The sequence below is a fragment of the Neopelma chrysocephalum genome, unplaced genomic scaffold (assembly GCF_003984885.1).
Source record: "Neopelma chrysocephalum unplaced genomic scaffold, ASM398488v2 Primary Assembly neopelma1_116, whole genome shotgun sequence".
NCBI lineage: Eukaryota > Metazoa > Chordata > Aves > Passeriformes > Pipridae > Neopelma > Neopelma chrysocephalum.
The window spans coordinates 3,447,839-3,469,981 of NW_020897778.1; the positions used below are offsets into that span (position 1 = coordinate 3,447,839).

At 44.6% G+C, this 22,143-nt stretch overlaps 2 protein-coding genes across 4 annotated transcripts in view; one reads left to right on the plus strand and one right to left on the minus strand.

Moving 5' to 3' along the window:
* Window positions 1–1,911: 1,911 nt before the first annotated feature.
* Window positions 1,912–10,148, minus strand: CUNH12orf49 (chromosome unknown C12orf49 homolog). The gene is made up of 5 exons (XM_027696785.1): window positions 9,955–10,148; window positions 8,935–9,091; window positions 7,582–7,733; window positions 7,009–7,122; window positions 1,912–6,071 (listed from the first exon to the last, which is right to left on the minus strand). Exons 1-5 carry the CDS (start codon window positions 10,063–10,065, stop codon window positions 5,988–5,990), a joined length of 618 nt encoding a protein of 205 aa, XP_027552586.1. The 5' UTR covers window positions 10,066–10,148; the 3' UTR covers window positions 1,912–5,987.
* A 1,871-nt stretch (window positions 10,149–12,019) lies between these two features.
* Window positions 12,020–22,143, plus strand: part of RNFT2 (ring finger protein, transmembrane 2) — a 29,548-nt gene continuing 19,424 nt past the window's right edge. The window contains exons 1-4 of one of the 3 annotated variants that reach the window (XM_027696732.1): window positions 12,020–12,488; window positions 16,514–16,995; window positions 18,921–18,997; window positions 20,528–20,628. In XM_027696732.1, coding sequence (XP_027552533.1) covers window positions 12,406–12,488; window positions 16,514–16,995; window positions 18,921–18,997; window positions 20,528–20,628 — 743 coding nt within the window. In that variant the 5' untranslated portion in view covers window positions 12,020–12,405. Of the gene's footprint in view, window positions 12,489–15,616; window positions 15,746–16,020; window positions 16,081–16,513; window positions 16,996–18,920; window positions 18,998–20,527; window positions 20,629–22,143 lie in introns of those variants that run through there. The other 2 variants (XM_027696733.1, XM_027696734.1) reach the window with 2 other exon arrangements.

Sequence of the window (22,143 nt, forward strand, 5' to 3'; positions counted from 1 at the left end):
CTGCATTGTCCTAGTCACTGTTCTTGCAGAAATCCAGGAGAGCCCTGATCAATATGTCTTTGTTGTGTAGCCCTGAATTAACTACATCTCACTTTCCTTTGACAGCGACACAGATCACAGGCAGCTGCCGCTTCCCCTGTGAGGAACACGAGTTCTGGAGAGCATATTCATTATCTGGCTGTTAAAAGCAGCAGAGCATGCAAACCTCACCCTGCCTGGGCTACCTGAGACATCAACATCTCCCTTTGATTAAGTGACTGCCAGCCAGTCACCTTCTCCCTCTAACCTTGATGTGGCAGGGCTGTGACAAGAGCAGGCAGTGTAACATCACCGAGTGCTCACAAATAGATGGCTTAATTTGTTTTAATAGCCCGCTCCCCTGCAGCATTTCCACTGCAAACTCTGGGGTTTGAGGGCAAGAATACACATCGGTTCTTTGGATGGAACTCACCTGAAAGCCAGCTGGCAGGAAGCCAGGGAGAATCCTGACGAGGTCCAAAGCTCCCAGTCAGCTTTACGGCACTTAATAAATTCCAAAGGAATTCCACCCACCCCCCCAACTGCACCATCCTTGAGTCGCAGGACCCGGGATCAGAAAAAATTGACTTTAAAAAAATCACAGCTCCTTATCCAGACCCTCTGTAGCTGAGTATTACTTGTGTACCAACAACAAACCCCCCCAAACCTGAACGAATTTCCATTTCATAATCAGAAGCAAATAAGTCCCCGCGGGGCGAAGTTTGATTTTTATTTCACTGGTCTGGCAGAAATAACAGGGCTGTCAGTCACCGACTCCCACAATGTTTTCATGGGTCTCATATTTTTTTTGCAGCTGCTGGAGTAAGGTAATTCCACAGAAACCTCAGCTGTGGCCTCCCTAGGGCCAAGTTGTTATTATTATTGTTATTTTATTATACAACAGTTACCAAGAGGCTACCGAGGTATCACATCTCTTTTCCCACACCAGCACCCACGATCACCAGTAGATTAAAACCCAGGCAGGTAAAGTTTATTTTCTAGGTTTAGGTGGCCAGGCCAAAGAATTCCAGACAGACACTCCACGCTTTTTCCTGGAGTCCTGTTCTGTACCCGTAGGTGCCTTTTGCCAAGTGAAATCCAGCTCCTCTGCCAGCCCAACTCCACGGACAGGAGGCTCAGCCTTTATCCAAAGGCTGTGGTAACCTCTGCTGGCAGATCCTCGATGCTGCACCGGCTCAGATGCTCCTGAAAGTAAGTAAACTTGTGGCTGAGCAGACAAAAAGACATCAGAAGAGGTACATCACGTTTGCTTACTCATAGTTTTGTGCGCATTTGCTACTCCAGAGGATTGGAATTTTTTAATTGAATGCGTATTTTTAAGGCATAGGGGATTTAGATAAATTAGGGCCCTGCTCATCCAAGTAGGAACATGTTTTATTTCCTCAGACAGCACAGCTTTTATTACCAAGCACGTCTGTAACTGCAGTTTGCAGCTAATCTACATTTTGCTGTTTGAAGATGTGGATACAGCACAGTGAGTGTTGTCTGACAGAGCTGAGGGATGCATTTTATGCATTTGATAATGTCAGTAATGCTATTTTTTTATTTTTTTTTTAGTGTTTAAACCAAAATGTCACACTCGTGGCTTATACCCAACTTTATCCCACTCCTTCCAACGGTGATATTTCATATCTGTGTAAGACAGGTCTTGTTCACATCAATAGGTACATTAAAGGCTCCATGTGAGGCCACAGCCAGAAGTTCTAGGAACTACAAATGTTGTCTTTTTGCTCTGAGGAGTTTAAAATCTAAACATGTTTTGGGCAGGACAGGAACAAAACGCAGGCAACTGATCCATGATTCCAATTTACCTTGACTCCTATTAGTGTGCCTCACTCAGGAGGTGCATGCAGAGATGGAAAACATACAGGATAAATGAGAGCTGCATTTTATTAGAAGCTTCCATTAAATTGGCAAGAAATCAGGTGCTAGTCCTCATTTCAACTATTAACAGTAGAAACAGATTAATTGTCATCTCATCTATGGAAAAAGCCTAACAATCGCCTCCCATTCCATTTGCAACTACAGCTTGTGGTCTTCTATCCCCCTTAATTGAAACCCATAATAGAAAAGCTTCTACGAGGCAAGATTTCAGCCAGAATTAATTCCTTCATTTTCTCTACTCTGCAACTTTGTGTTATTTTACCATAGGCGAAACAGCAGACCACAGCAACAAACATGCTTCAGTCTGAAGGGATCCTGAGAATTCTTGCTTAAGACACACACTTCTAATCTATCAAACCCCTGATTTCTGAGAAAAAAAAATATCTGTGGCCACAGGACTGCCTCAGAATGAAAACCATCAGGAAGACAACCTGCGTGTTGCTACAAGTCAGACCTTAATGGACCAAAAATATTAGATAGAACTGTCTGTTTAATTAGACACGGATCAAAAATGAAGAACTAAGTGCTTTCCCATCATTCCCTGCAGGTTTTGAAGTTGGCATTTTTCCCCCTCTGCATATAGTTAGTTGTTTGCCTCAGGTTGTAAAGAAATGCAAGAGGGCTGTTATTAAAGCACCGATAATTTGCTGAACTCCATCTTTTGTGGAACTTGCTGAGTTAGAAAATTCCTTTTCACCTCCTCCCCCACGCCTCCTTGACAAGAATAACCCAAGAACAAATATCACATTATGGTGTTTGGTAAAAGGATCGAGTGTGTTTGCAGTTAAGTGACTACCACAAGACTGAACAAATCCCAAAGCTCAAGCCTGTCCAGCTAAATGAAGAGGGAAGTAAGAAAGGATTTGCTTTCTAAAAGTGGATCATAATAAAGACTCATGATTAAGATTTGCTGTGCTTAGTGCTTTATATTCACAAATTGACTCCTAATGCAGTTTTTTTAGGAAGTTCTCCAAGCAATCAGAGCCTGAACACGTACAGGAGATAAAGAACTGCCACCACACGAGTGAGAGTCTGAGAATACAGAAACCATTATCCCTGCTCATCAACTGTTCAGGGGTCTGCACTTGCCATTTCACAGCTCCAGCCCATCACTGTGAGGATTTTTATCCAGTTCTCCCTGTACCATCCCAGTGGAGCAGAACAGCAGGTTCTGTCCAGGCCAATGGCTCGGGTTTAAACCTGGCAGACTTAGCACTTTTCCCCTTCTGCAGAGATTAGTTTCCAAACTGGTACAACTAAATCCTGTGCCTGTTTTCCCATTCCACGGTAGCTGCCACCATTTTTCACCAGCATTAATATTCCTGTAAGCCACAGGAATGAAAAAGCACAGAACCCATCCAATTATCCCCAGCAGGGACCTCAGTGCAGATAAGCAGAGCCAGTGGCTCCATCAGGTGTTCTCATTAAACCTGCTGCCAAACACGCATCCACAGCCCCAGTCTCTCAGCTGACAAGGAGAAATGAGATGTCAGACAACCACAGAATCACCAGGCTTTCTGCAAGAGGGATGGACACCACTTAAACCATGCAGAAGTTTTATCAGGAAGCACAGATTTGATGTGTCTCACTGAATCTTCCCAACATGAAGCAATCATTTGCATTCCTTTCCCTGCTCAATCCACTTTTGCAAAGGGTCTGATCTTTCTATTAATCACTGATAGAAGCATTCTCTTGTCCTAGATTAAAATGAAAGTGATTTCCTTTTCAACTCTACTTGCTTGCCTTTATTACAGATATTCCAGGAAGTGTTTCTCTCTGCCCCACTGCATTCTTCAACCTTACATTCTGGTACAGCTGCTTTGTAATTCAAGAAAAGACATGAGAACAGGCAGTATTTTGGAACATTTTAATGATTTAACATAAACTACAGGTACTAGTTGAACAGCTCAACAACCAGGGAGGGAGGATGCAGTTTCTGTCCCATTGACAGTGCACTTCTGATCTCATCCTGTTTTTCTAGGAGAGAAAAGGGCCAGGAATTCTCACAGACATTGTCCAAATTAGGCTGGTTCTTCTGATTTCTTACAATTACTGCTTCAAGGCAGTGGTATGACCTGCTAAGGAATTAATATCAAGTTGGAAAAGAAAGCAGGAGCAGGCGACCAGTATCTTGATCTCATCAGTCATGGTGCAAACACACCAAGTGCTGGAATACATCTCAGCAGGAATGGTCTGACAGACCAACCCGATGGCCTTCCCTAAGGAAAACGGTTATGGAGTGCTGGGAAGGAGTGAAGAATGTGCCTAACTGAAAAGAGAAGCAACCTCTGCTACCCTCTGAAGACAGGATTCCACACTGCAGCCTCACACACGTCTGCACGTTGCCACAGGATGGCAGCAAAGGGATAAACTGCACAAACTGCTAATGCCAGAGCTCTGGAGCCTGTGGAAAAACAAGATTTCCAAGAGAAAACTGCTGATGGAACCGTTATTTCACATGATGGCTTCTGGGAAAAAACAACGAAAACAATGCAAATGGATTTTATGAGATGGTTGGTACTATTTCTTGTTTGTATCATGTGGGATTGCACAGCATTGTACAGATCTTTTGCACCAGGATATTCCACCACTGTGCTTGGGGTTTGTCTGTTTGTTTTTTCGTTAAAGCCTCTGTAGATTTTTATCTACATTTTTATTTACTTTTTTATCTTATGCAGTTCAAGCAGGCACACACAAAGTCCAAATCATGAGGAGATGGGTGGGGTAAAAACAAGAGAAATGAGTCTCTTTACAGAAAAGAACAACCCAGTTCAGTCTAGTGCTTAGACTTTGCCCAGTGACTTGCAGGGGGAGCACAAATTTAGTCAGCATTTTACTGGTTCTCTACCCATCTTTTCTGTGTTGTGTGGCCTTTAGAGGGAGGCAGTTTAAACTGCAACTTTAGAGAGCCAGGAGAAATTGTGGGAGAACCAACCCTGGCCTAGTGCCATTCTGATCAGACCAAGATTCCAGAGTAGCAAGTGTGTCCAACAGCAAATTAAAAGCACCCTGACTGTTTAGCTGAGCTCATGCAACACAGTTGTCCTCAGAGGGCGTGTTCTGACACTGGAATTACTTCATGCACCAGGACATCATGAAACTGAGGTCCCAGAACAGCTCCACCCTTCTGCCTCCTGCACAACCAGGAGTGAAGAATGTTTCATTTACCAAGTTCAAGCAAACAGCTCTCCAGTGTTCCCTGTCACAAGGGGACCAGCAGAGAGCTGTTCACAAAACTAAGACTCCTCTTTGAGGAACCTGTTGCAGAGTATCAAGGGAAGTATTTACAACAAACAACCAACATCCCACCCTGGGCAGATCCCTGCTCTTCTCTCATGCTGCAGGACTTGGACAGAATAACAACTCCATTGGAGTTCTGAATGCTTTAAACTCACTAAGAGGAACATAAGCACTATAGTGACAAATCCCAACACAATTCCTTTGGACTAAGGAGGAAGAAAAACCAACCAACTTTAGTCAGGATCTAAAACATCCTTTCTAGCTGACAGAGCAAAACAGGGACTGAAAGGCACCAACCACTAGCTCTGCAAAGCATCAATACTTTCAGCTAGTAATCCATATAAAATGAATAAATAATTCATAATTACATATGTAGTGTACACCATGCATGTCAAGAGGGGTTCCAGAGAGAGAAGCAAAGCGTGCTTTTCTCTCTGAAAGCAGAAATCCTCCCATTATTACTGTCTCTCTGGAAAGTCTCTGGACTGCAGAGACACAACTGAACCTCCATTTACAGCTGCAAAGCCACATTAGGTATTTTTCCCGTGGTGTTTTACAGCCTAGATCCTAAAACACAGAGGAAATGCTCCAAGAACACACTGGTACTGTAGCACAGTACTAGCACAGGTGCACAGCAAAGTGAAGGAAGCAAGATTCAGTCCCAGAGAACTGGAGCTCCTTGCTCACTCTGACACCTCTGGCTTTGCCCCCACACCCAACACAAGCCATTTGCACTGAGGCTCTTGTAAAGCAGCAGCTGGTGTCTTGTTCCTTTGGCTTCCAGCCTCCAGTTGCTTCCCTCTGTTGCTCAGATCTCCCAGCTTTCAGACAGGCAGGAGCTCGGGGGGATATTCCCCATAGCAGTATTTGGCAATGGGGTCTCTGTAGGTGTTCTCATGCTGCACACTCTGCCAGGGAGAGGAGGAGAAGCTGTAACAACACACACACACACACACACATATCCCTTCACCCAGGGCCAAAACCCACAGCAGTGATGTCCCAAATTCTTCTACACGTTGGTGTAACACACCAGTTGCAGTCAGACAACTCTGTACTCCCAACAGTTGCTAAATTACAGCACTTTAATGTTGAGCCATACCCAGCACTCCTTTTCAGGAGACTACTCAAGTAAGTGGGGAGAGATTCAATAAATATATATATATATATGCTTAGGCAGTATCACCAAATGTCCTAAGCAAGCAAGGCACAACTAAGTTGCTGCTTGAGATGTGTCCATTTTTCTTGATAAAGCTAGAGTTCAGATACTATGGTTCAAAAAACCAGCTTTGGAGGCATTTGGAACTATATCCTTTGTTTGCAGTCCATCCCTATTGCTACATTAAATACTCAAGCTGCATAAGATCACCAGCAGCACTTTCTAAGAGGGCCAAATGCTTGCTTAGACCAAAATTAATTCTAAATAAAATCACATGGGTAACAGAAGTTCACCTCTGTTCTTAAAACAAACAGAAATATTACAACATACTTTTTGAGTTTCTCTGCAGATGATTGTCAGCATATGGTAAGTCTCCAACTCTACCATAAAATAAATAGCATTCTGAAGCTACTGGGGACAGCTCTCACTGTTCTTATTAGACCTTCCTCAGAACTCATCCAAGATCTTCTCTGGTCATTGAACTCAGTCTGTTTTTAGTTAAGCATCTCTTTTTTAAAGGGAGTGTGCAACTTGCCCTGCTCTAAACACACATTTTGCCTGCAGATGAGCTCCCAGCCACAGCTCCAACGTTTATGAACACATCCATGGACATAAAAGCACAGCACACAGGAGCAAACTCGTTTTTCAAGGGCACTTTTCTGGGCCCTGGACACGTCCTTGTGCCCTACCTGTGATGAAGTCCTACATTTGGCCAGACACAGCTCAAAGTGATCCTCCACTGCCATGAAGAGGTTTTGGAAAGCAATAGCTGCCCGGTTCAGGAAACGCTCCAGGAGATGTTGCTAAAGCAGTCAGCAAAAAAACACAAAACAATGCAGTCCTTCAACAAGGAGCAACCAAAGCCCTCCCTCACCTAAACAACTCAGGTATCAGAGGAACAGTAAGCAACTCCACTTAGGATTTCTAGCAAGCACTGAAAGGCTAATCCCTCACAAGCCCCAGCAGTGGGAAGAGAACCCAGAGAAGCTCACAGAATACAGGGAAGTGCCAATTACAAAACTGGAATAGCTTTTCCTGCAATGGTTTCCCTCCAGCAAATGCAACTGCCCTGAAGCTGAAACATTTTTCAGGGCTCCCAGTGTTTCCCCTCGGAGGCGGGAAGGATGAATTTTGTTAAAGCTTTATTTACAGCTCGCCAGACGGTCCCTGCAGGCTTTCCAAGAAAAGGAACTGTCCCCTCTAAGGAAAAAGAAGCACTTTTAGGCTCAGAGGAACCTGAGAAGCAGGAGGAAGTGTTTCACCTTGCTGGGCTGGAGGCAGCAGGACACGCAGTACTCGTAGACGCTGCAGCAGCCGTTGGGCAGGCAGCTCTCACAGCTGAACAGCTTCGTGCTGGGCACGTGCACGTCACAGCAGCCGTTCACCAGCAGGTCCTTCCTCTCACAGATGTACCCTGGGAACAACAGCAGCGGTAAAAACTGGGCAAGACACACCCCTGTAATCCACAGTAGGAATCACGTTACTAAAGGACAGGTTTATTTGTCATTTAGCAGGTTATGATCCCCCTCTGTCTGGCAGGAGCAATTCTTTGCAATGACACTTGGATGTTTCAAACAGCCTGGTGTTATCTGCACAACTAATATGTGCTACTACTCTAATGTGTGCTGTATGTACACTATGAGTGTTTAAATACAGAATTTTAAAGTTCTGATTTCTTTTTGGCATAATTCCTTGTTGGGAAAGGGGATTGGTGATGGAGAAAAACCTGTGACATGTTCTCTCAACAGCTCTGTGTCTGGATAACACTCCTTACAGATCAGTATGAAGGGACTTAGATTTATCCATGCAGAATAGCTCTAAATTAATTGAGTTAGGGAACCATCAGTAGTACAGAACCATGTGTATGTCCTCATGGAAACTACCACCACCACAGTGTCAGACTGTGAGACAGAGCTGTAATTTTTAGAGACCTCAGGAACTGGCACCAACCATAATTCAGGCAGTGCCAAATTTAACATTGATGCAAATCACAAAAAAAGATGTGGTGGGTTTTCTACAGCCTTGTTTTCTGGTCAAGAAAGATCCAGTGCACGAGCAACAAGCAGGGTGGGGAAGTACTTGTGTAGGGCAAGAAAGGATCTTTAACTTTTAACACTTAAAACAAGTGGTTAATATCCTTGGGTTTCAAGGGTCAGATGTGTAATTAGTGCTCAGTCACAGTTAACAAGCTCATGTCCTGAGCTGCCTCCCTACAAGGTCAATAGGGTTTCCTCAATTACCCTCCCTAACACCTCTGACAGCAGGAACACACTGCAGGGAGACACAAACAGCTCTGCAAGCAATCACAGTAAATGGAGCAGGACTCAATGTTCGTGTTCTGTGCAAAGATAAGTGGAATTCTTTGACTCTGAGGCGGCCCTGGGAACAGCACAGCCACACCCATACAGCCCTGTGTCTGAGCTGAGCCTGCACAGAACCAAACCAGCAGTGTGTGCAGCCACAGGGCAGTTCATCCAGCCTGGGGAGAAAATGCCAATGGCTGAGTAAAAACGCCTTAATAAAGAGCAGTTGTTCCTTGGAAGTGCCACTGACAGACAGACAAAGCAGAGTTCAGCACTGCCACGTACAGAATAAAGTCTTAGTGTCAAACATACCCAGTTCATCTGTGATGAGGAGCTTGCCCTGCACAGAATTCCTGCACTGGTTACTCAGCTGGCTGCTGTTTCCCGGGCTGAACTTCACCTTCCACAGGATGGGCTGCTCGTGCTCCTGCACTTGGAGGAGATTCCGATCTCTCACCATCCTCTCTTCCTGCAAGGAAAGACAGTCGTGCAACCAAACATGAGAGTTCCTTCTGCCACTTCAATCCACGTGCTCTTCCCACAGTTAGAAATGCCTCGTAGTTGTAAACTCCACAGCACAGCAAACACCAGAACCAGTGGAGTAACCAACATACAACTTGTAGTAGCTCGCTTTGTGCAGTACACAGGGAGATACACAACCCAGTACAACAGGGACTGTAAATTCACCAAGGGATCAGCCAACACAGCCGAACTTGGTCACTACAACCACAAAAGTGATATAAATTATCTTAAATAACCACAGCTGCACATATTTCTCTTTGGTGAGTCCTTTGCTAGTGGAACTACCGCTCACAAGAGATCATAGAATCATAGAATCAGCTGGGTTGGAAGGGACCTCTGAGATTATCAAGTCCAACCCTTGATCCACTACTGCTGTGGTTCCCAGACCATGGCACTGATGCCACATCAGTGTCATCTTAAAAACCTCCAGGGACAGAGAATCCACCACTTCCCTGGGCAGCCCATTCCAATGGCTGATTACCCTCTCTGGAAAGATACAGAACAATAACCAACAAACAACACCATACAACAAACATCAACATTTACAACACTACAGCAAGCAACAGCACACAAGAATAAAACAAACAACAACAGTCCCTTCGAGATTTTCTTTTCCCAGTTTCGGTTCGAAACACTGTCGCTGTCAAACACAGTATCAGGCATTACTATTTTAAACTCTTGTGTGCGTGTTTAATAAATACGATGTGGCTCTTACAGCGACATAACTCAGGAGATGAGTGTCAGCAGCCTCAGGACCGCAGTGCCCGCGGTCTGAGTGCTGCTGTACCCCCCCAGCCGCCGCTCACTGACCTGCTTGAAGGTGCTGGTGATGAAGTAAACGAGCGAGAGCCCGAACACGAGGCCGAGCACCCAGCGCTTCCTGAGCAGCCGCCGCCACAGCACGGCCCCGCAGGGCACCATGGCGGGCTCAGCTCCCGCGGGGACCGCCCGGCACCCGCATCCCCGGCGGCCCGGGAGGCAGCGGCAGCGCCGGGAGCTGCGGGAGCCCCGGGAGCGGCGGCGGCCCCGGCGCGGCCCGAGCGCTTCCGCCGGCCCCGAGCGGGAGGCGGAAGCCGCGGCCGGGCGTGCGCGGGGCGGGACCGGGAGCGGGAGCGGCACCGGGAGCGGGAGCGGTGGGTACGGGGGCACCTCCCGGGCCGGGCCGGGCCGGGCAGGGTTGGCTCCCGCACCCCTGGGCACGGCGCCGCGTGTGCCGGCGGGAATCGCCTGCCTCGGCTTAACGGGGAAAAAAGGCCTCGCTTATGTCTGTGTGTGTACATAGATATATGTGTGTGTGCATGGAACTGTATTTATAGATCTTTCTATAGATAGATAGATAGATATATGTATAGATATGTTATAGATAGATATAAATGTGTATATATATGTAAACAGAGAGAAGTGTATATATATAGATATGTATATATATCTATAGATAGATACAGATATAGATATGTGTATATATATCTATGTATATAGAGAGAAATGTGTATATATGTCTGTATATAAGTATGTGTAATATATATGTATAATATGTATATATAATAAATACATATATGTAATATATACATACATATATGTGTATATGTATATTATATACATAACATGTATACATTATATATACGTATTATATATAATAAATACATATGTGTAATATACATATGTATTATATCATATACATAATATATACATATATGTATATGTATATATATGTATATGTACCTATATATACATATTATGTATATGATATACATAATATATACGTACTATATATAATAAATACATATGTGTAATATACATGTATATATTATATACATCATATGTATATCTACATATATATGTAGATATATACATGTATATAAAATATGTATATGTGTATAATATATTTATAATATAATATGTAATATATATAAGTATATATGTGTATAAAAGTATATATATGTATACATATATTTGTATGTATATAACTGTACTTATATGTGTATATATGTATATATACATATCTGTGTATAATAGGTGTATATATAGGTGTATATATATGTGTATATTTGTGTATAAATATACACACATCTAGGTTTATATATAGAGAACAAAGGCCATTTAAATGTGATCAAACCTGTAGGACTCTGGGCAGAACAGACCAGAACAGACATCTCACGATGTCCTGCACCTTCAGGACTTGGCATTCATGTCACTGTCCCCTTCATGGCTGATGCCAAAAGAGAAAGTGTCTCCCCATGGAGCTGAATGTTATTGTGGAGTGTGATTTCACCCCACATCACAATCTAGACTTCTAATGGTCTAGAAAGGCGTGAAGGGTTTTCCAAGTGCTGGAGTTACCTCTGCTCTGGCTCTGGCTCTCAGCTTGTAGCATGGGAAGATGGACAGATGTTTTTTATAAGCAGTGACCTCAAAGTTATTCCCAGGCAGGGCAGCTCTGCCTGCATAGGCCAGCCTGTCTTGGCCTGTTCATTGTACTTTAATTGCTGTTTTGGTTAAAAATAATATATGTATAAAATAATATTATGTGTCAAGTCAACAGAGATATTGTCAGGGTAGGATTACTGCAGGGAAAGCATATAAAAGATTACTGGAATACTAAGTATTGTTACCTGAAATGCAGGTTATAACAATTGAAAAAACCCCCATAAATCTATTTTTTACGTATAAAACTTGCAGATCCTTATAAAAAGAACTTAGGCTGTGAAAATCCAACACGAGCTGAAACGAATAGTGAGAGATTAAAAGCCTGCTGGGACTTACAAGTTAAAAAATTTGTAGTTAGGAGAGTTATTTAAAAGAATAGTGTCATGACCTGGTTTTGTTTTTTCATCAAAGATGTTTATACATTTGCTTTTTTTCCTCCCTCTCAGTTGTACAAACCAGGTTTCTGCAGAAGAGGAAGAAGGGGTTTCATTGCCAAGAGCAGATGTTGGGTGACGTGTCACATCGGGAGCCACCCTGTTAGATGTCCTCGAGGTCTTTCCCAGGACCACCACACATCTGGACACTCCTTGTGACTGCCCTGTCCTGCCAAAGGGGACCTGACTAGTTCCTGCCCTGCCTGGAGCCCTGTGCTGCCACAACTCCAGAGTTGTTCCCGTGCGAGTGGGCTGAGGAACAGCCGGGAGCCGGAGGGGCTGTGCCGCAGGAGGAGGTGCTTTGTGCCAGCCATGTGCCCGGCTGGGTGGCACCCCCAGCCCCCCGACGCCGTGGGCCTGTCTCAGTAGCCCCCCCGGGCTCTGCTGCCCCGCGCCGTTGATGTTGAGCGTGTTGTGTTTCAGGGTGTTGAGGAAGATGCAGAGGCGGCACAGCAGCAACACGGACACCGTGCCTCCGGAAAGGTACAGCTGCCTCCCTCCTCCGGGCCCCTCTCCAGGGGGGAACGTCCTGATTTAAGTGTAGGGGGGGGTTGAGAAGGTGGAAACTCAAAACTGAGTTTCCTCAATCCTCATTCCTGTGGATGTGGTGTGGCCAGGCTTTCTGCTCGAGGTCGGGAAGTTTGGACACAGGTTTACTTTTCCCCCTCATGTCAGCATTGACTGCTGCCCACCACAGTGTTCCTGGATCAGTGTGGCACATGAGGAGCTGGCTTGGCACAGGCAGGACGTTTTGGAGCGCTAATATTGCTGTTTTGGTTAAAAAAGAGCATAATGTTATGTATTAACTCAAAAGAGATGCTGTCAGGTTAGGATTAAATAACATTTACTGCAGGGAAAGCATAGAAGATTCCTGGAATACTAAGTTTTGTTACTTCAAATGCAGATTATAACATTTGGAAAAAGAACATAAGATCTATTTTTTTACTGTATAAAACTTACAGATCCTTATAAAAAGAATTTAGGCCCTGAATGATTTGTTGCACAGTCTTATGGGGATCCTGAGTGCAATCAATCTGCAAGGATCAACCTGTATGAACAGAAACTATTTATGCTTCTGTTATTAAAGTGTGTAAAAGGTCTGCTGAGCTGAAGCTTTCAACGACTTAGTGTTTTATAAAGAGTTTGAGTGATCCTTTACATCCTCCCAGAGTCTGTATCCAGCTTCATGTATGTGAGTATTTAGATGTAGAATACCTCTAATTCACTTCTGCAATTATAACATCAGCAAGGGAGCCTTGCCACTGTTGTTGTTCTGGTGCTAAGTATTCCCTAGGGCTTTCCCAGAGCTACAGCTTGACTTTTTTTTTTTCCTAAAGAAGAAACTAATCTAATTAAGACAAAGATGGAACTAACAAATTTCATTGCTCTGGCTGAGCTGAGATTATAAGTGAAAGATCATCGGGTTTGCAAGTAGAGTTGCACTTTGATGCCGTGACCCCTGCTAGCATGGTACTGTTCTTAATTTCAGGGGAAAAGAAAGCCACCTTCACCTTTTTTTCTGCATGATGCTGCCCAAACCTCAGTACAGTCTGTGGGTTTTATATCAGCAGGCAAGGCTGGGGCTTGAGGCACAGAAGGTGCTGAATGGGCCTTCTTGTCTTCTGTGCAGAGCTCTCTGAGTCTGTACAAACCTGTAAGACACTTCAGGACCTGTTTGAATAGTTAAAATATATTCAGGGTGTGTGTCTGTTATTGAGTGCAAAAGATAAGCAGAGTAATGTCAGTTGGCTTTTATAAATCCTTCTGGTTTTTAGCAGGTTAGGTACATATTATCAGAGAGGCTGAAGGTTTCTAAATGTAGAATGAAATGTTCTTGTCACTGGTCTTCCCTTCTGGTTAACTTCAGCAGCCTCACAATTTCATCCTTGTTTGTTTTTAAACGTGTCCCAGATTAATTCCTTCCTGCTGAAAGCACAGCCATGTATCCTGGTAGTATTATTCCAAACAATAGTTGTGTCTTTATTTGTAACACTGCGTTCCACCCAGGCTGTTTGTTAGTGTTCCCAGACCCAAGGACTGTCACATTCTGTCCCTGTGTTGTGTGTACATCCCTGAGTTGGAATCATTATTTCTAAAGTTAGAGACCTCCAGGGGTTAAAATCAAGAGAGACCAAAGCCCTGCAACTTGCCTTATTTGTGGGCTTTGCCTCTTGCTGAGTTTATTTATTCTTTACTCTCCTTCTGCAATTTAGAGAGGTATTTGCTGTCTGCCAGGCATTTACTGCCTAATGATCATTCTACTTGTTACCTGGATTGTTCCCTGCCATCTAAACTTGCTTTGTATTCATCTCAGCACCACAGGATTCACTTCAGGTGAAGAAAGCCTCTTGTCTTTTGGTGTTTAGGAGGAAGGTATTTAGACTTTTTTGGAATCTGGAAAGGATCAGTGCCAGAACTAATTCTCTCCTGTTCCCAGTAATTTGGGTACATCCATGTCTAATTTGCCAGGAATATCAAAACAGAAGAATTTTTCTTGACCCATGAGCACATTTTTTATTAGTTCAGGGACACACAAGCTTCTCTTCCCCAGTTGATTGTGTCTCTTGTTGGTGCAGTTCATCACTGGGCAGGCAGTGATCAACCCTAAATAAAGACAGAAGGTTTTGGGGGTAGGTCATTGCTTTGAGTTAGCTTGGTTAATTTGTTTCTATTTAATATGACCTGTCTTATTGTGTCAGGTTCCATAGGGTTTTATATGTTTTTCTTTAAATGCTAAAGTTAGTATAGATGATGTTGAGTTTGGTATTGGATGTGGTTTTTTTTGGTTCCTCCAGAAATCCAAGGAGTGTTTGGGAAGTTTGTTCTTTAAATATTAAAATCAGTATAGATGATGTTGAATTTGGTATTGGATGTGTAATTTCTTTGGTTCCTCCAAAAGTGAAGGGGTATTTGGGAAGTTTGTTCTTTAAATATTAAAGTCAGTGTAGATGATGTTGAGTTTGGTATTGGATGTGTAATTTCTTTGGTTCCTCCAAAAGTCCAAGGAGTGTTTGGGAATTTTGTTCTTAAAATATTAAAGTCAAGGTAGATGATGTTGAGTTTGGTATTGGATATGTAACTTCTTTGGTTCCTCCAGAAGTAAACAGGGTGTTTGGGAATTTTGTTCTCTAGATGAAGGAAGTGGTGCATGTTGGTCAGGTCTTTAGAGGTTCTCTGATCATGTGAGTCTGGTTACTGGCCTCCAGTTCTGCAACTGTGACTTTCCAACAGCACATAGAGGGAAAACCATCTGTGATCTGGAGACCTGCGTGTTCTCAAAGTGTGTGAGAGTGGCAGTTTGGACTTGGCCTTGCCACAGCAAAAGCCCTCCCCACCCTTTTGTCTATGAACACATGAGAAGCAAAGGGAAGGGAAAAAAAACCCAAAGAACCGAAATAACAGAACTAAAGCAATATATATATATGTATTTACACATATACACAATTACAGAACTATATACACATAAGAAAGAAACCCCTAACACCCCCCGAAAAACAGATATATGCAACCAATAAATACTTAATACTTTCCTTAAGAAAACAAAAGCCACTCCAGCAAATCTCTCCTCTTGAATCAGAAAAACCACAGGCCTCACAGGCCTCACTCCCACATGAGTGAGACCAACTGCGGAGAGCCCGCTGTCTCCAACTTCACCAGAAGAGATCTGGCCAACTAACTCCCTCCAACTTCTATTTATATTCCTGCTTAGGTAAAGAATAGCATGGAATGTTGGGATATAGGTACTCCCTTGGTTTTGACTTGGTGTGGTAGTTTAGGCTAGGCCTTCCTTGGTGACCAGTTTGTAACCAAGGAAGTGCCCAGATTTACTCGGTATTCCCTACGATTTTTACATAAGCCGGGGTATAAGAAGAAAGGAGGAAAGGCCTTCGCCCCTCTTTCCTTCCGGCGGCTTTGGAGGTGCAGGTTCCCTGCTGTTGAGTCTGTCATATTGGAAAGTGAGGCCTGGTAAGGCCTGGTGAGGCCTAGTGAGGCCTGGTAAGGCCTTGCCGACCTTGGGAGATGGAGGTTGCCAGCAGTCGTTCCAACACGGCTTTCTGTTGTCCCAAGGAGAGTAGTAAGATATTCTTTTGCTAATTCTTTTAGTTGCTAGATCTTGAGCTATTGATCGTGTATATTTTATTTTGGTTTTGTTCTTTTTTTCCCTTCCCCCTTCCCTTTCCCTTTTCCTTTTGAAATTGTACATATATTTCAAATGTATGTAACTGTAATACAAGTGTAAATATATTTTTATATATTGCTTTAGCTGCCTCTCTCTCGTTTCGGTTCTCTTGGGTTTTTTTTTCGTCTCCCTTGGTTTTTTTAGGGGGGGGAGTTCTTGTGGTGAGGTTTGGAGACTTGGCAGGGAGCCAGCTTCAAACCACAACACCTGGTTGCCAGGAAAAGGCCTAGACCAAACCATTGCAGTGAGGAACACCAAACCACTACAAAAAACCACGAAGTTCCGCGTCACTCAGTTTTTTAATCTCTCTGCTGTCGCCCCTCCGCAGGAACCGGAGCCAGACGGTGAGTTCCGAGACCAGCGTGGATGAGAGCGGAGTGTTCGAAAGCCTCAAGGCCGAGGCCTCCTCCCCGCAGCAGCTCTTCTCGGGGCTGGCCGGGATCCCCTCGGGCACCATCACGGCCGCGCCCTTCCAGTCGGGGTTGGTGCTGGGCTCCTCGGCGGGAGGCGGCGAGGTGTTCATCCAGATGCCGGCCCCGCGGGAGGAGGGGGCCGGCCGCGCCGAGGGGGCCCCGTTCCACCACCACCGCCAGCCCTCCCACCACTTCCACCACGGCCACCACCGCGGCTCCTCCCTGCTGCACATGGCGGGCGGCGACCGGCACGGCCACGCCGAGGAGGGCCCCGAGGAGCAGGGGGGCACCCCAGCCCCGGCCCTCTCGGAGCTGAAGGCCGTCGTCGGGTGGCTGCAGAAGGGGCTTCCCTTCATCTTGATCCTCCTGGCTAAAGTTTGTTTCCAGCACAAGCTTGGTAAGCAACCCCCATCCTTTTTGAACCCTATTATGAAGCTTTGTCAGGCTGTGGTGTCCCATACTCTTATCCATGTGATGGTGTATGGTAGTTTGGACCTGGCTTCCCTGCCAAGACCACAGCAAAGGTCTTCCCCCCTGCCACCCTTTTTATGAACGCAGGGGAAGGAAAGGGAAGAAAAAAACTGCCAAAAAAACCCTGAAATAACAGAACCAAAGCAGCATATATATATATTTTACACTTATATACAGTTACAAAAACTATATGCATATAAGAAAGAAAACTCCCAACACCCAAAAAAAACCCAGAAAAGCAGATATACACAGCCAATAAAGAACTAACAAATGAAATCTTAATACTTTCCTTAAGGAAGCAGAAGCCACACCACCGGATCTCTCCTCTCAAATCAGGAAAAAGAACAACAGCTTCTCAAAAAAATCCCCAGGCCTGCACTCCCACCCGAGGAGCCCAGCCACAGGGAGGTTGCTTGCCTTCCTCCAGCTTCTCCTCTCTGAGATCTCCCCTCCAGCTTCCTCCCCCCTTCTATTTATATTCTGCTTAGGTAAAGAATAAAATGGATTATTGGGTTATGGGTACTTCCTTAGTTTTGACCTGGTTGCCAGGAAGAGGCCTAAACCAAACCACTACGCAGTGCCCAGGTGTAGCCTGGCACGAAGGGGACACACTCAAATGTACGTGATGAATTCACCCTACTTTCAGTCCCAGCTGTTCTAAAAATATTAAAACCAAAGGGAAAAAGTGCTTGATGCTCGCCTGCAAATTGTACTTAATTACTACTTGCCCTAAGAATGTTTATGGCACCAGTTAAAACTGAACACTGACAAGACCAGTGAGTGTGGTGCAGAAAAATATTGAAAGCAGGCAGTGAACACTTGCAGCTTGTCACTTCTTCAGAGACAGGGTTTGTTAACAGAGCTTGGATGTTCACCAGCTCCCTGCTCTGAAGGCCCTCACCTGAACAGCAGTTGTTACACCCAGCAGGATATCTACAGGTAGTTTAATACTATGAAAATATTTGCTGTCCTGACCAGTTCTGTTCCTTTTCCTGATCTCCCCTTGACATTCCTGTGAGGTTGAGGATGTCACCAAGGCTTCTCCCTCAGAGCTCTCCCTAGGAGAGGTGGGCAGAGCTTACACTGGTGACTGGCAGAGGTTTCTGTGGAGCACAGAAGGGTTCTGAGGGATGAGACACTTGTCTGGCTGGTAGTGGCTGTGGTAGCTGTGAAATCAAGTCAGACAGCATCAGCAGTTACATCGTGCAGTTGAGATCTTCAGAGTTCCCTGAAGAATATGTCTATGCAGGTTTTTTTTTAATGGTGCCTGAGTATTTTAGCACTATAAAATTGTATGTGTGTGGTATGTCTGAGGATCCTGACTCATTCTGAGATTATCAACACTGGGAAACCAGTAACGCTTCCATTTTAGTCCACTTACAACTCTGACAGGGATTTGGTTAATTGTCTGCAATGTCTTGGCCTTTGGACCTGATATCCTGTAGGTTTTTGATACTGTGCCCTGTCCTCCAGGAGCTGCTGAACTGCTGTTGTAATACTGTCACCTGGCACAATGCAGCCACGACTGGGAGCACTTGTGTTCTCCTTCAGGACCTGAGGACAGAGTGTCTGTGCTGGGCTGGGTGCTCACTGCAGTGCTTCATCTTCATTTACACTGAATTTGAAATACAGAGCCCAGACTGCCCTGGTTTAGTCACCTGTACATTTAAATTCCCAGCGCATCCAGAGTATCACCCAGTGATGTTTTTTCTGAGCTTGAGATGCTGATGTCCCTGGCTCAGGACTGGTGTCCCTGGCTAAGGATTGATGTCCCTGGCTCAGGACTGATGTCCCTGGCTCAGAACTGGTGTCCCTGGCTCAGGACTGACCCTGACAGTGCCTCTCCTGCAGGGATTGCTGTGTGCATTGGCATGGCCAGCACCTTCGCCTACGCCAACTCCACGCTCCGAGAGCAGGTCGCCCTGAAGGTGAGTCCAGCATTTTACCTCCTTGTATCCCTGGGAAACATCACCCTCCATGCACAAAACAACACCTTCTTTTGCACTGTGGGGCTGAATGCATTTATATGGGCACAGATCTTTCAGAACAGAGAGTTCTGAAAGGCCCTAATCCCACCTTCCTCTTCCTGCTTCTCCACACTGATGCTCTCCTACTGTTTCTACCCTATTTTTTTGTGAGTGTGAACATAGTAAACAAAGAGAGTAAACATAGTAAACAAAGAGAGTGTGAACATAGTAAACAAACCCTCTTGTAATCTGCATCACCCCGTGCCGCTGGCTGGCAGTGCATCTTCCAGCACCTCTCTGCACCTTGGTTTCCCCATTTCGGCAGCAGTGCTGGAAGCTATTTGACTTATTAATGATGAGATTTAACTTATTAGCATTTAGATCATGTTTTGGGGTGTTTAACTGAAACATTTTATAGATGTATTGCTTGTTAGCATGTTTATAATGCTCTGTTGAGAACGTACAGAAACCAGCAGATCTTTCCAGGCCTTGTGATCTTCAGTGTCAGGAGAACAGTTCAACAGCACTAAAAGCACAAGACTAGAATTCCTTTTTTATTAAAATTACATGGGTGGCACAAGTGTGTACTTGTATCTACCAGCAGCAGTGGAATAAATGTGCTGCAGTGCTGAATGAAGAGATAAATTGCACAATCATGTAATAGATGGCTGTTGCCTTGCACTTTGCACTCTCTCCTTCCAGCAGTGTGCCCCTTAATCCCCCTGCTTTAAATCTCAGCCTAACATGCCTGCAGAGACCTATTTCCTTAATAAATCAGCTCAGAAGAAAAATGGTGGGTGTGTTTTCCTCCCAGGAGTAAAATTTACTCTTCAAAATTACCCTGGGCCAAGACTCAGGACAAGATCTTCTGCCATCCAGCTTCTGTCTGTAATGTTCCATGTGTTTTGAAATGCAGCACTTGCACTTCTTTTTGACCTTCATTTACTTCCTAGATCAAAAATGCATGTTCTAGAACCTCCCTGCATTTGGATAACACTCAGATGTGCTGCAGGTGGTGATGGGTTATATTTGGTTTAGCTGAGCCTTCCTCTCACTCAGAGGATCTGTTTGTAACCCACTCCTTTGATGAAGTGTCACTCCCACCAGGTGACAGCTCAGAATTTAGGACAATAGATGGAACTGACTTTTTTTTTTCAATCTGCTTGTCACACCGAGGTTTAAATACCAGCAGAGTTTAGATGTCCCAGGAAAGATCCCAACTTTGAAGATTGCATTCTGCAAGGAAGGCTGTCACCTCCCCTAGCATATTTCAAATAATTTCCCTGAAGTTACTTTATTTGAAAGGTTTGCAGTGTGAGAGCCATTTCTGCCTGTGTTTATATGTGTCCTTACCTAGCAGCCTGCTTCTGAGCCTTAGTCCTGTGTAAATAAACTAATTACTGAACCCTTAGATACATATTCGTGTCCCCTGGGATGGGCACAACCCACAAGACTTCCAATTTATCTTCTCTCCTTCTTTCTCTTGCCCAGGAGAAGAGATCAGTGCTGGTTGTGTTCTGGATCCTGGCCTTTCTCACTGGAAACACCTTGTACTTGCTTTACACATTCAGCTCTCAGCAGCTCTACAACAGGTAGGCAGGACTCACAGCAGGTGATAATTTCCAGGGAGGAGAAGAATTTCCCACTGTTCCCCACACTTTGGAAGTGTTCATGCCTAAAGCACCTGCTGTCTTGGCTACATCTCTGCAATACCTTTCAGTGGAGCAGAAGGATGTGTGTCATTTCTGCAATAAATGGCACAGCCAGGGTGGAAATGGGGGGTGAGGACACACGACATGTTTCAGAGCAGGGTGGATCCTTTTTAAGAGGGACCTCTGAATTTCCACTTGGACTGCAGAGGCTGAACATACAGAGCAGGTGTCAGAAGCAGACAAGGCACAGACCCACTGATTTTCCTCTTCCTGTAATGTTTTCTCTTCAATCTGTCAAGCTTTGAGTCCAGGACAGGAAATAAACAGGAGGTGAAATAGTAGTGTTTTACTTCAGTGTCCTCAGGGCTTGGAGGCACTTGGATCTGAGGTAATTAAGACATCCTTGACTTTCAAATTCTCACTAAAGCAGTTCTGAATTACAGGAAAGTTTGTACCAATGGATTTGGTTCAGCACTACCCCTAGTTACCATAAAGTCTGTAGGAATTATGACAGGCAGGAAGCAAAGATACCCAACTTAAGCAAGGAGATGTTAGTAGAATAAATAGGAAGAAATGGAACAACATCAAACCTAATTATTTAGAAAGTAGTTTTGGTATTAGGAGCTAAACCCATATGAATTTCCTCCCTAATTAGAATTTTTTTTGTCCCACTGAAGGGGACTTAGAACTTGAGGCTGAAAATACAACGTGCAGCAGTTGGGTTATGGCTACACAGCTCTTGGGTTTGGTTTCTCTGCCAATTATTTCAGTGCTTCCCTGCTTCTTCCCAACAATACTGTCTATGGGAAGAGCCAAGGTCTGCCCTTAACCCTGGTATCCTTTGGAATTGCCCCTAATGGATTTGGTCATTGGAAAACTCTGTGTGTAAATGCTTCTGGAAATGGGGAGAGGTGAGAAGGCTTGAATGTGTGGGTCCAAATGGGAGATGCCAAGCCATGGGATTCCCTGGATATGGCTTGTGGGAGGGAATGGAAGAGAAGCAGGAATGGCAGAAAGGTGTGGAAGCATCGAGAAGGAATTTGCATCCCAGGGAACCTGTGTGTCTGTAAGTTGGTGGTCAGGGTTAAAAACATGGGTAGGACTAGTTTAAAATAGAGGCTAAATCACCCAAAATAAAGGGCTTTCAGCAAATTGGGGCCTCCCTACACACAGTTTAGGGCAGGGCTTGTTACCAGTGGACAGGCTGGGCCACATTTCCATGGAGAATCCCTGCTCCTGGGAGTCCTGCTGTGTCATGCTTGGGCTGGTGCATCTGTGTGGGGACCTGGGACTATTCACAGGGCAGGCTTGTCAAATTAGAAGTAGCTGCTTCATGTTTACTTCTTTCTGGCTTATTTTTCATTTCTTGATTTATTTTTTTCCTAGTGTTTTTATTTATTTATTTATTTATTGTTTCTAGTGCACGAATAGTAGTAAAGCCTCTGATTCTGTTTC

Excerpts from the sequence above, each read along its gene's own strand:
- CUNH12orf49 (XM_027696785.1), bottom strand. The coding sequence starts at position 10,065 with ATGGTGCCCTGCGGGGCCGTGCTGTGGCGGCGGCTGCTCAGGAAGCGC. Across the intron at positions 7,123-7,581 it reads GCTGCCTCCAGCCCAGCAAG|CAACATCTCCTGGAGCGTTT; the intron begins GTGAAACACTTC and ends TGACTGCTTTAG. Across the intron at positions 6,072-7,008 it reads AATGTAGGACTTCATCACAG|AGTGTGCAGCATGAGAACAC; the intron begins GTAGGGCACAAG and ends TCTCCCTGGCAG.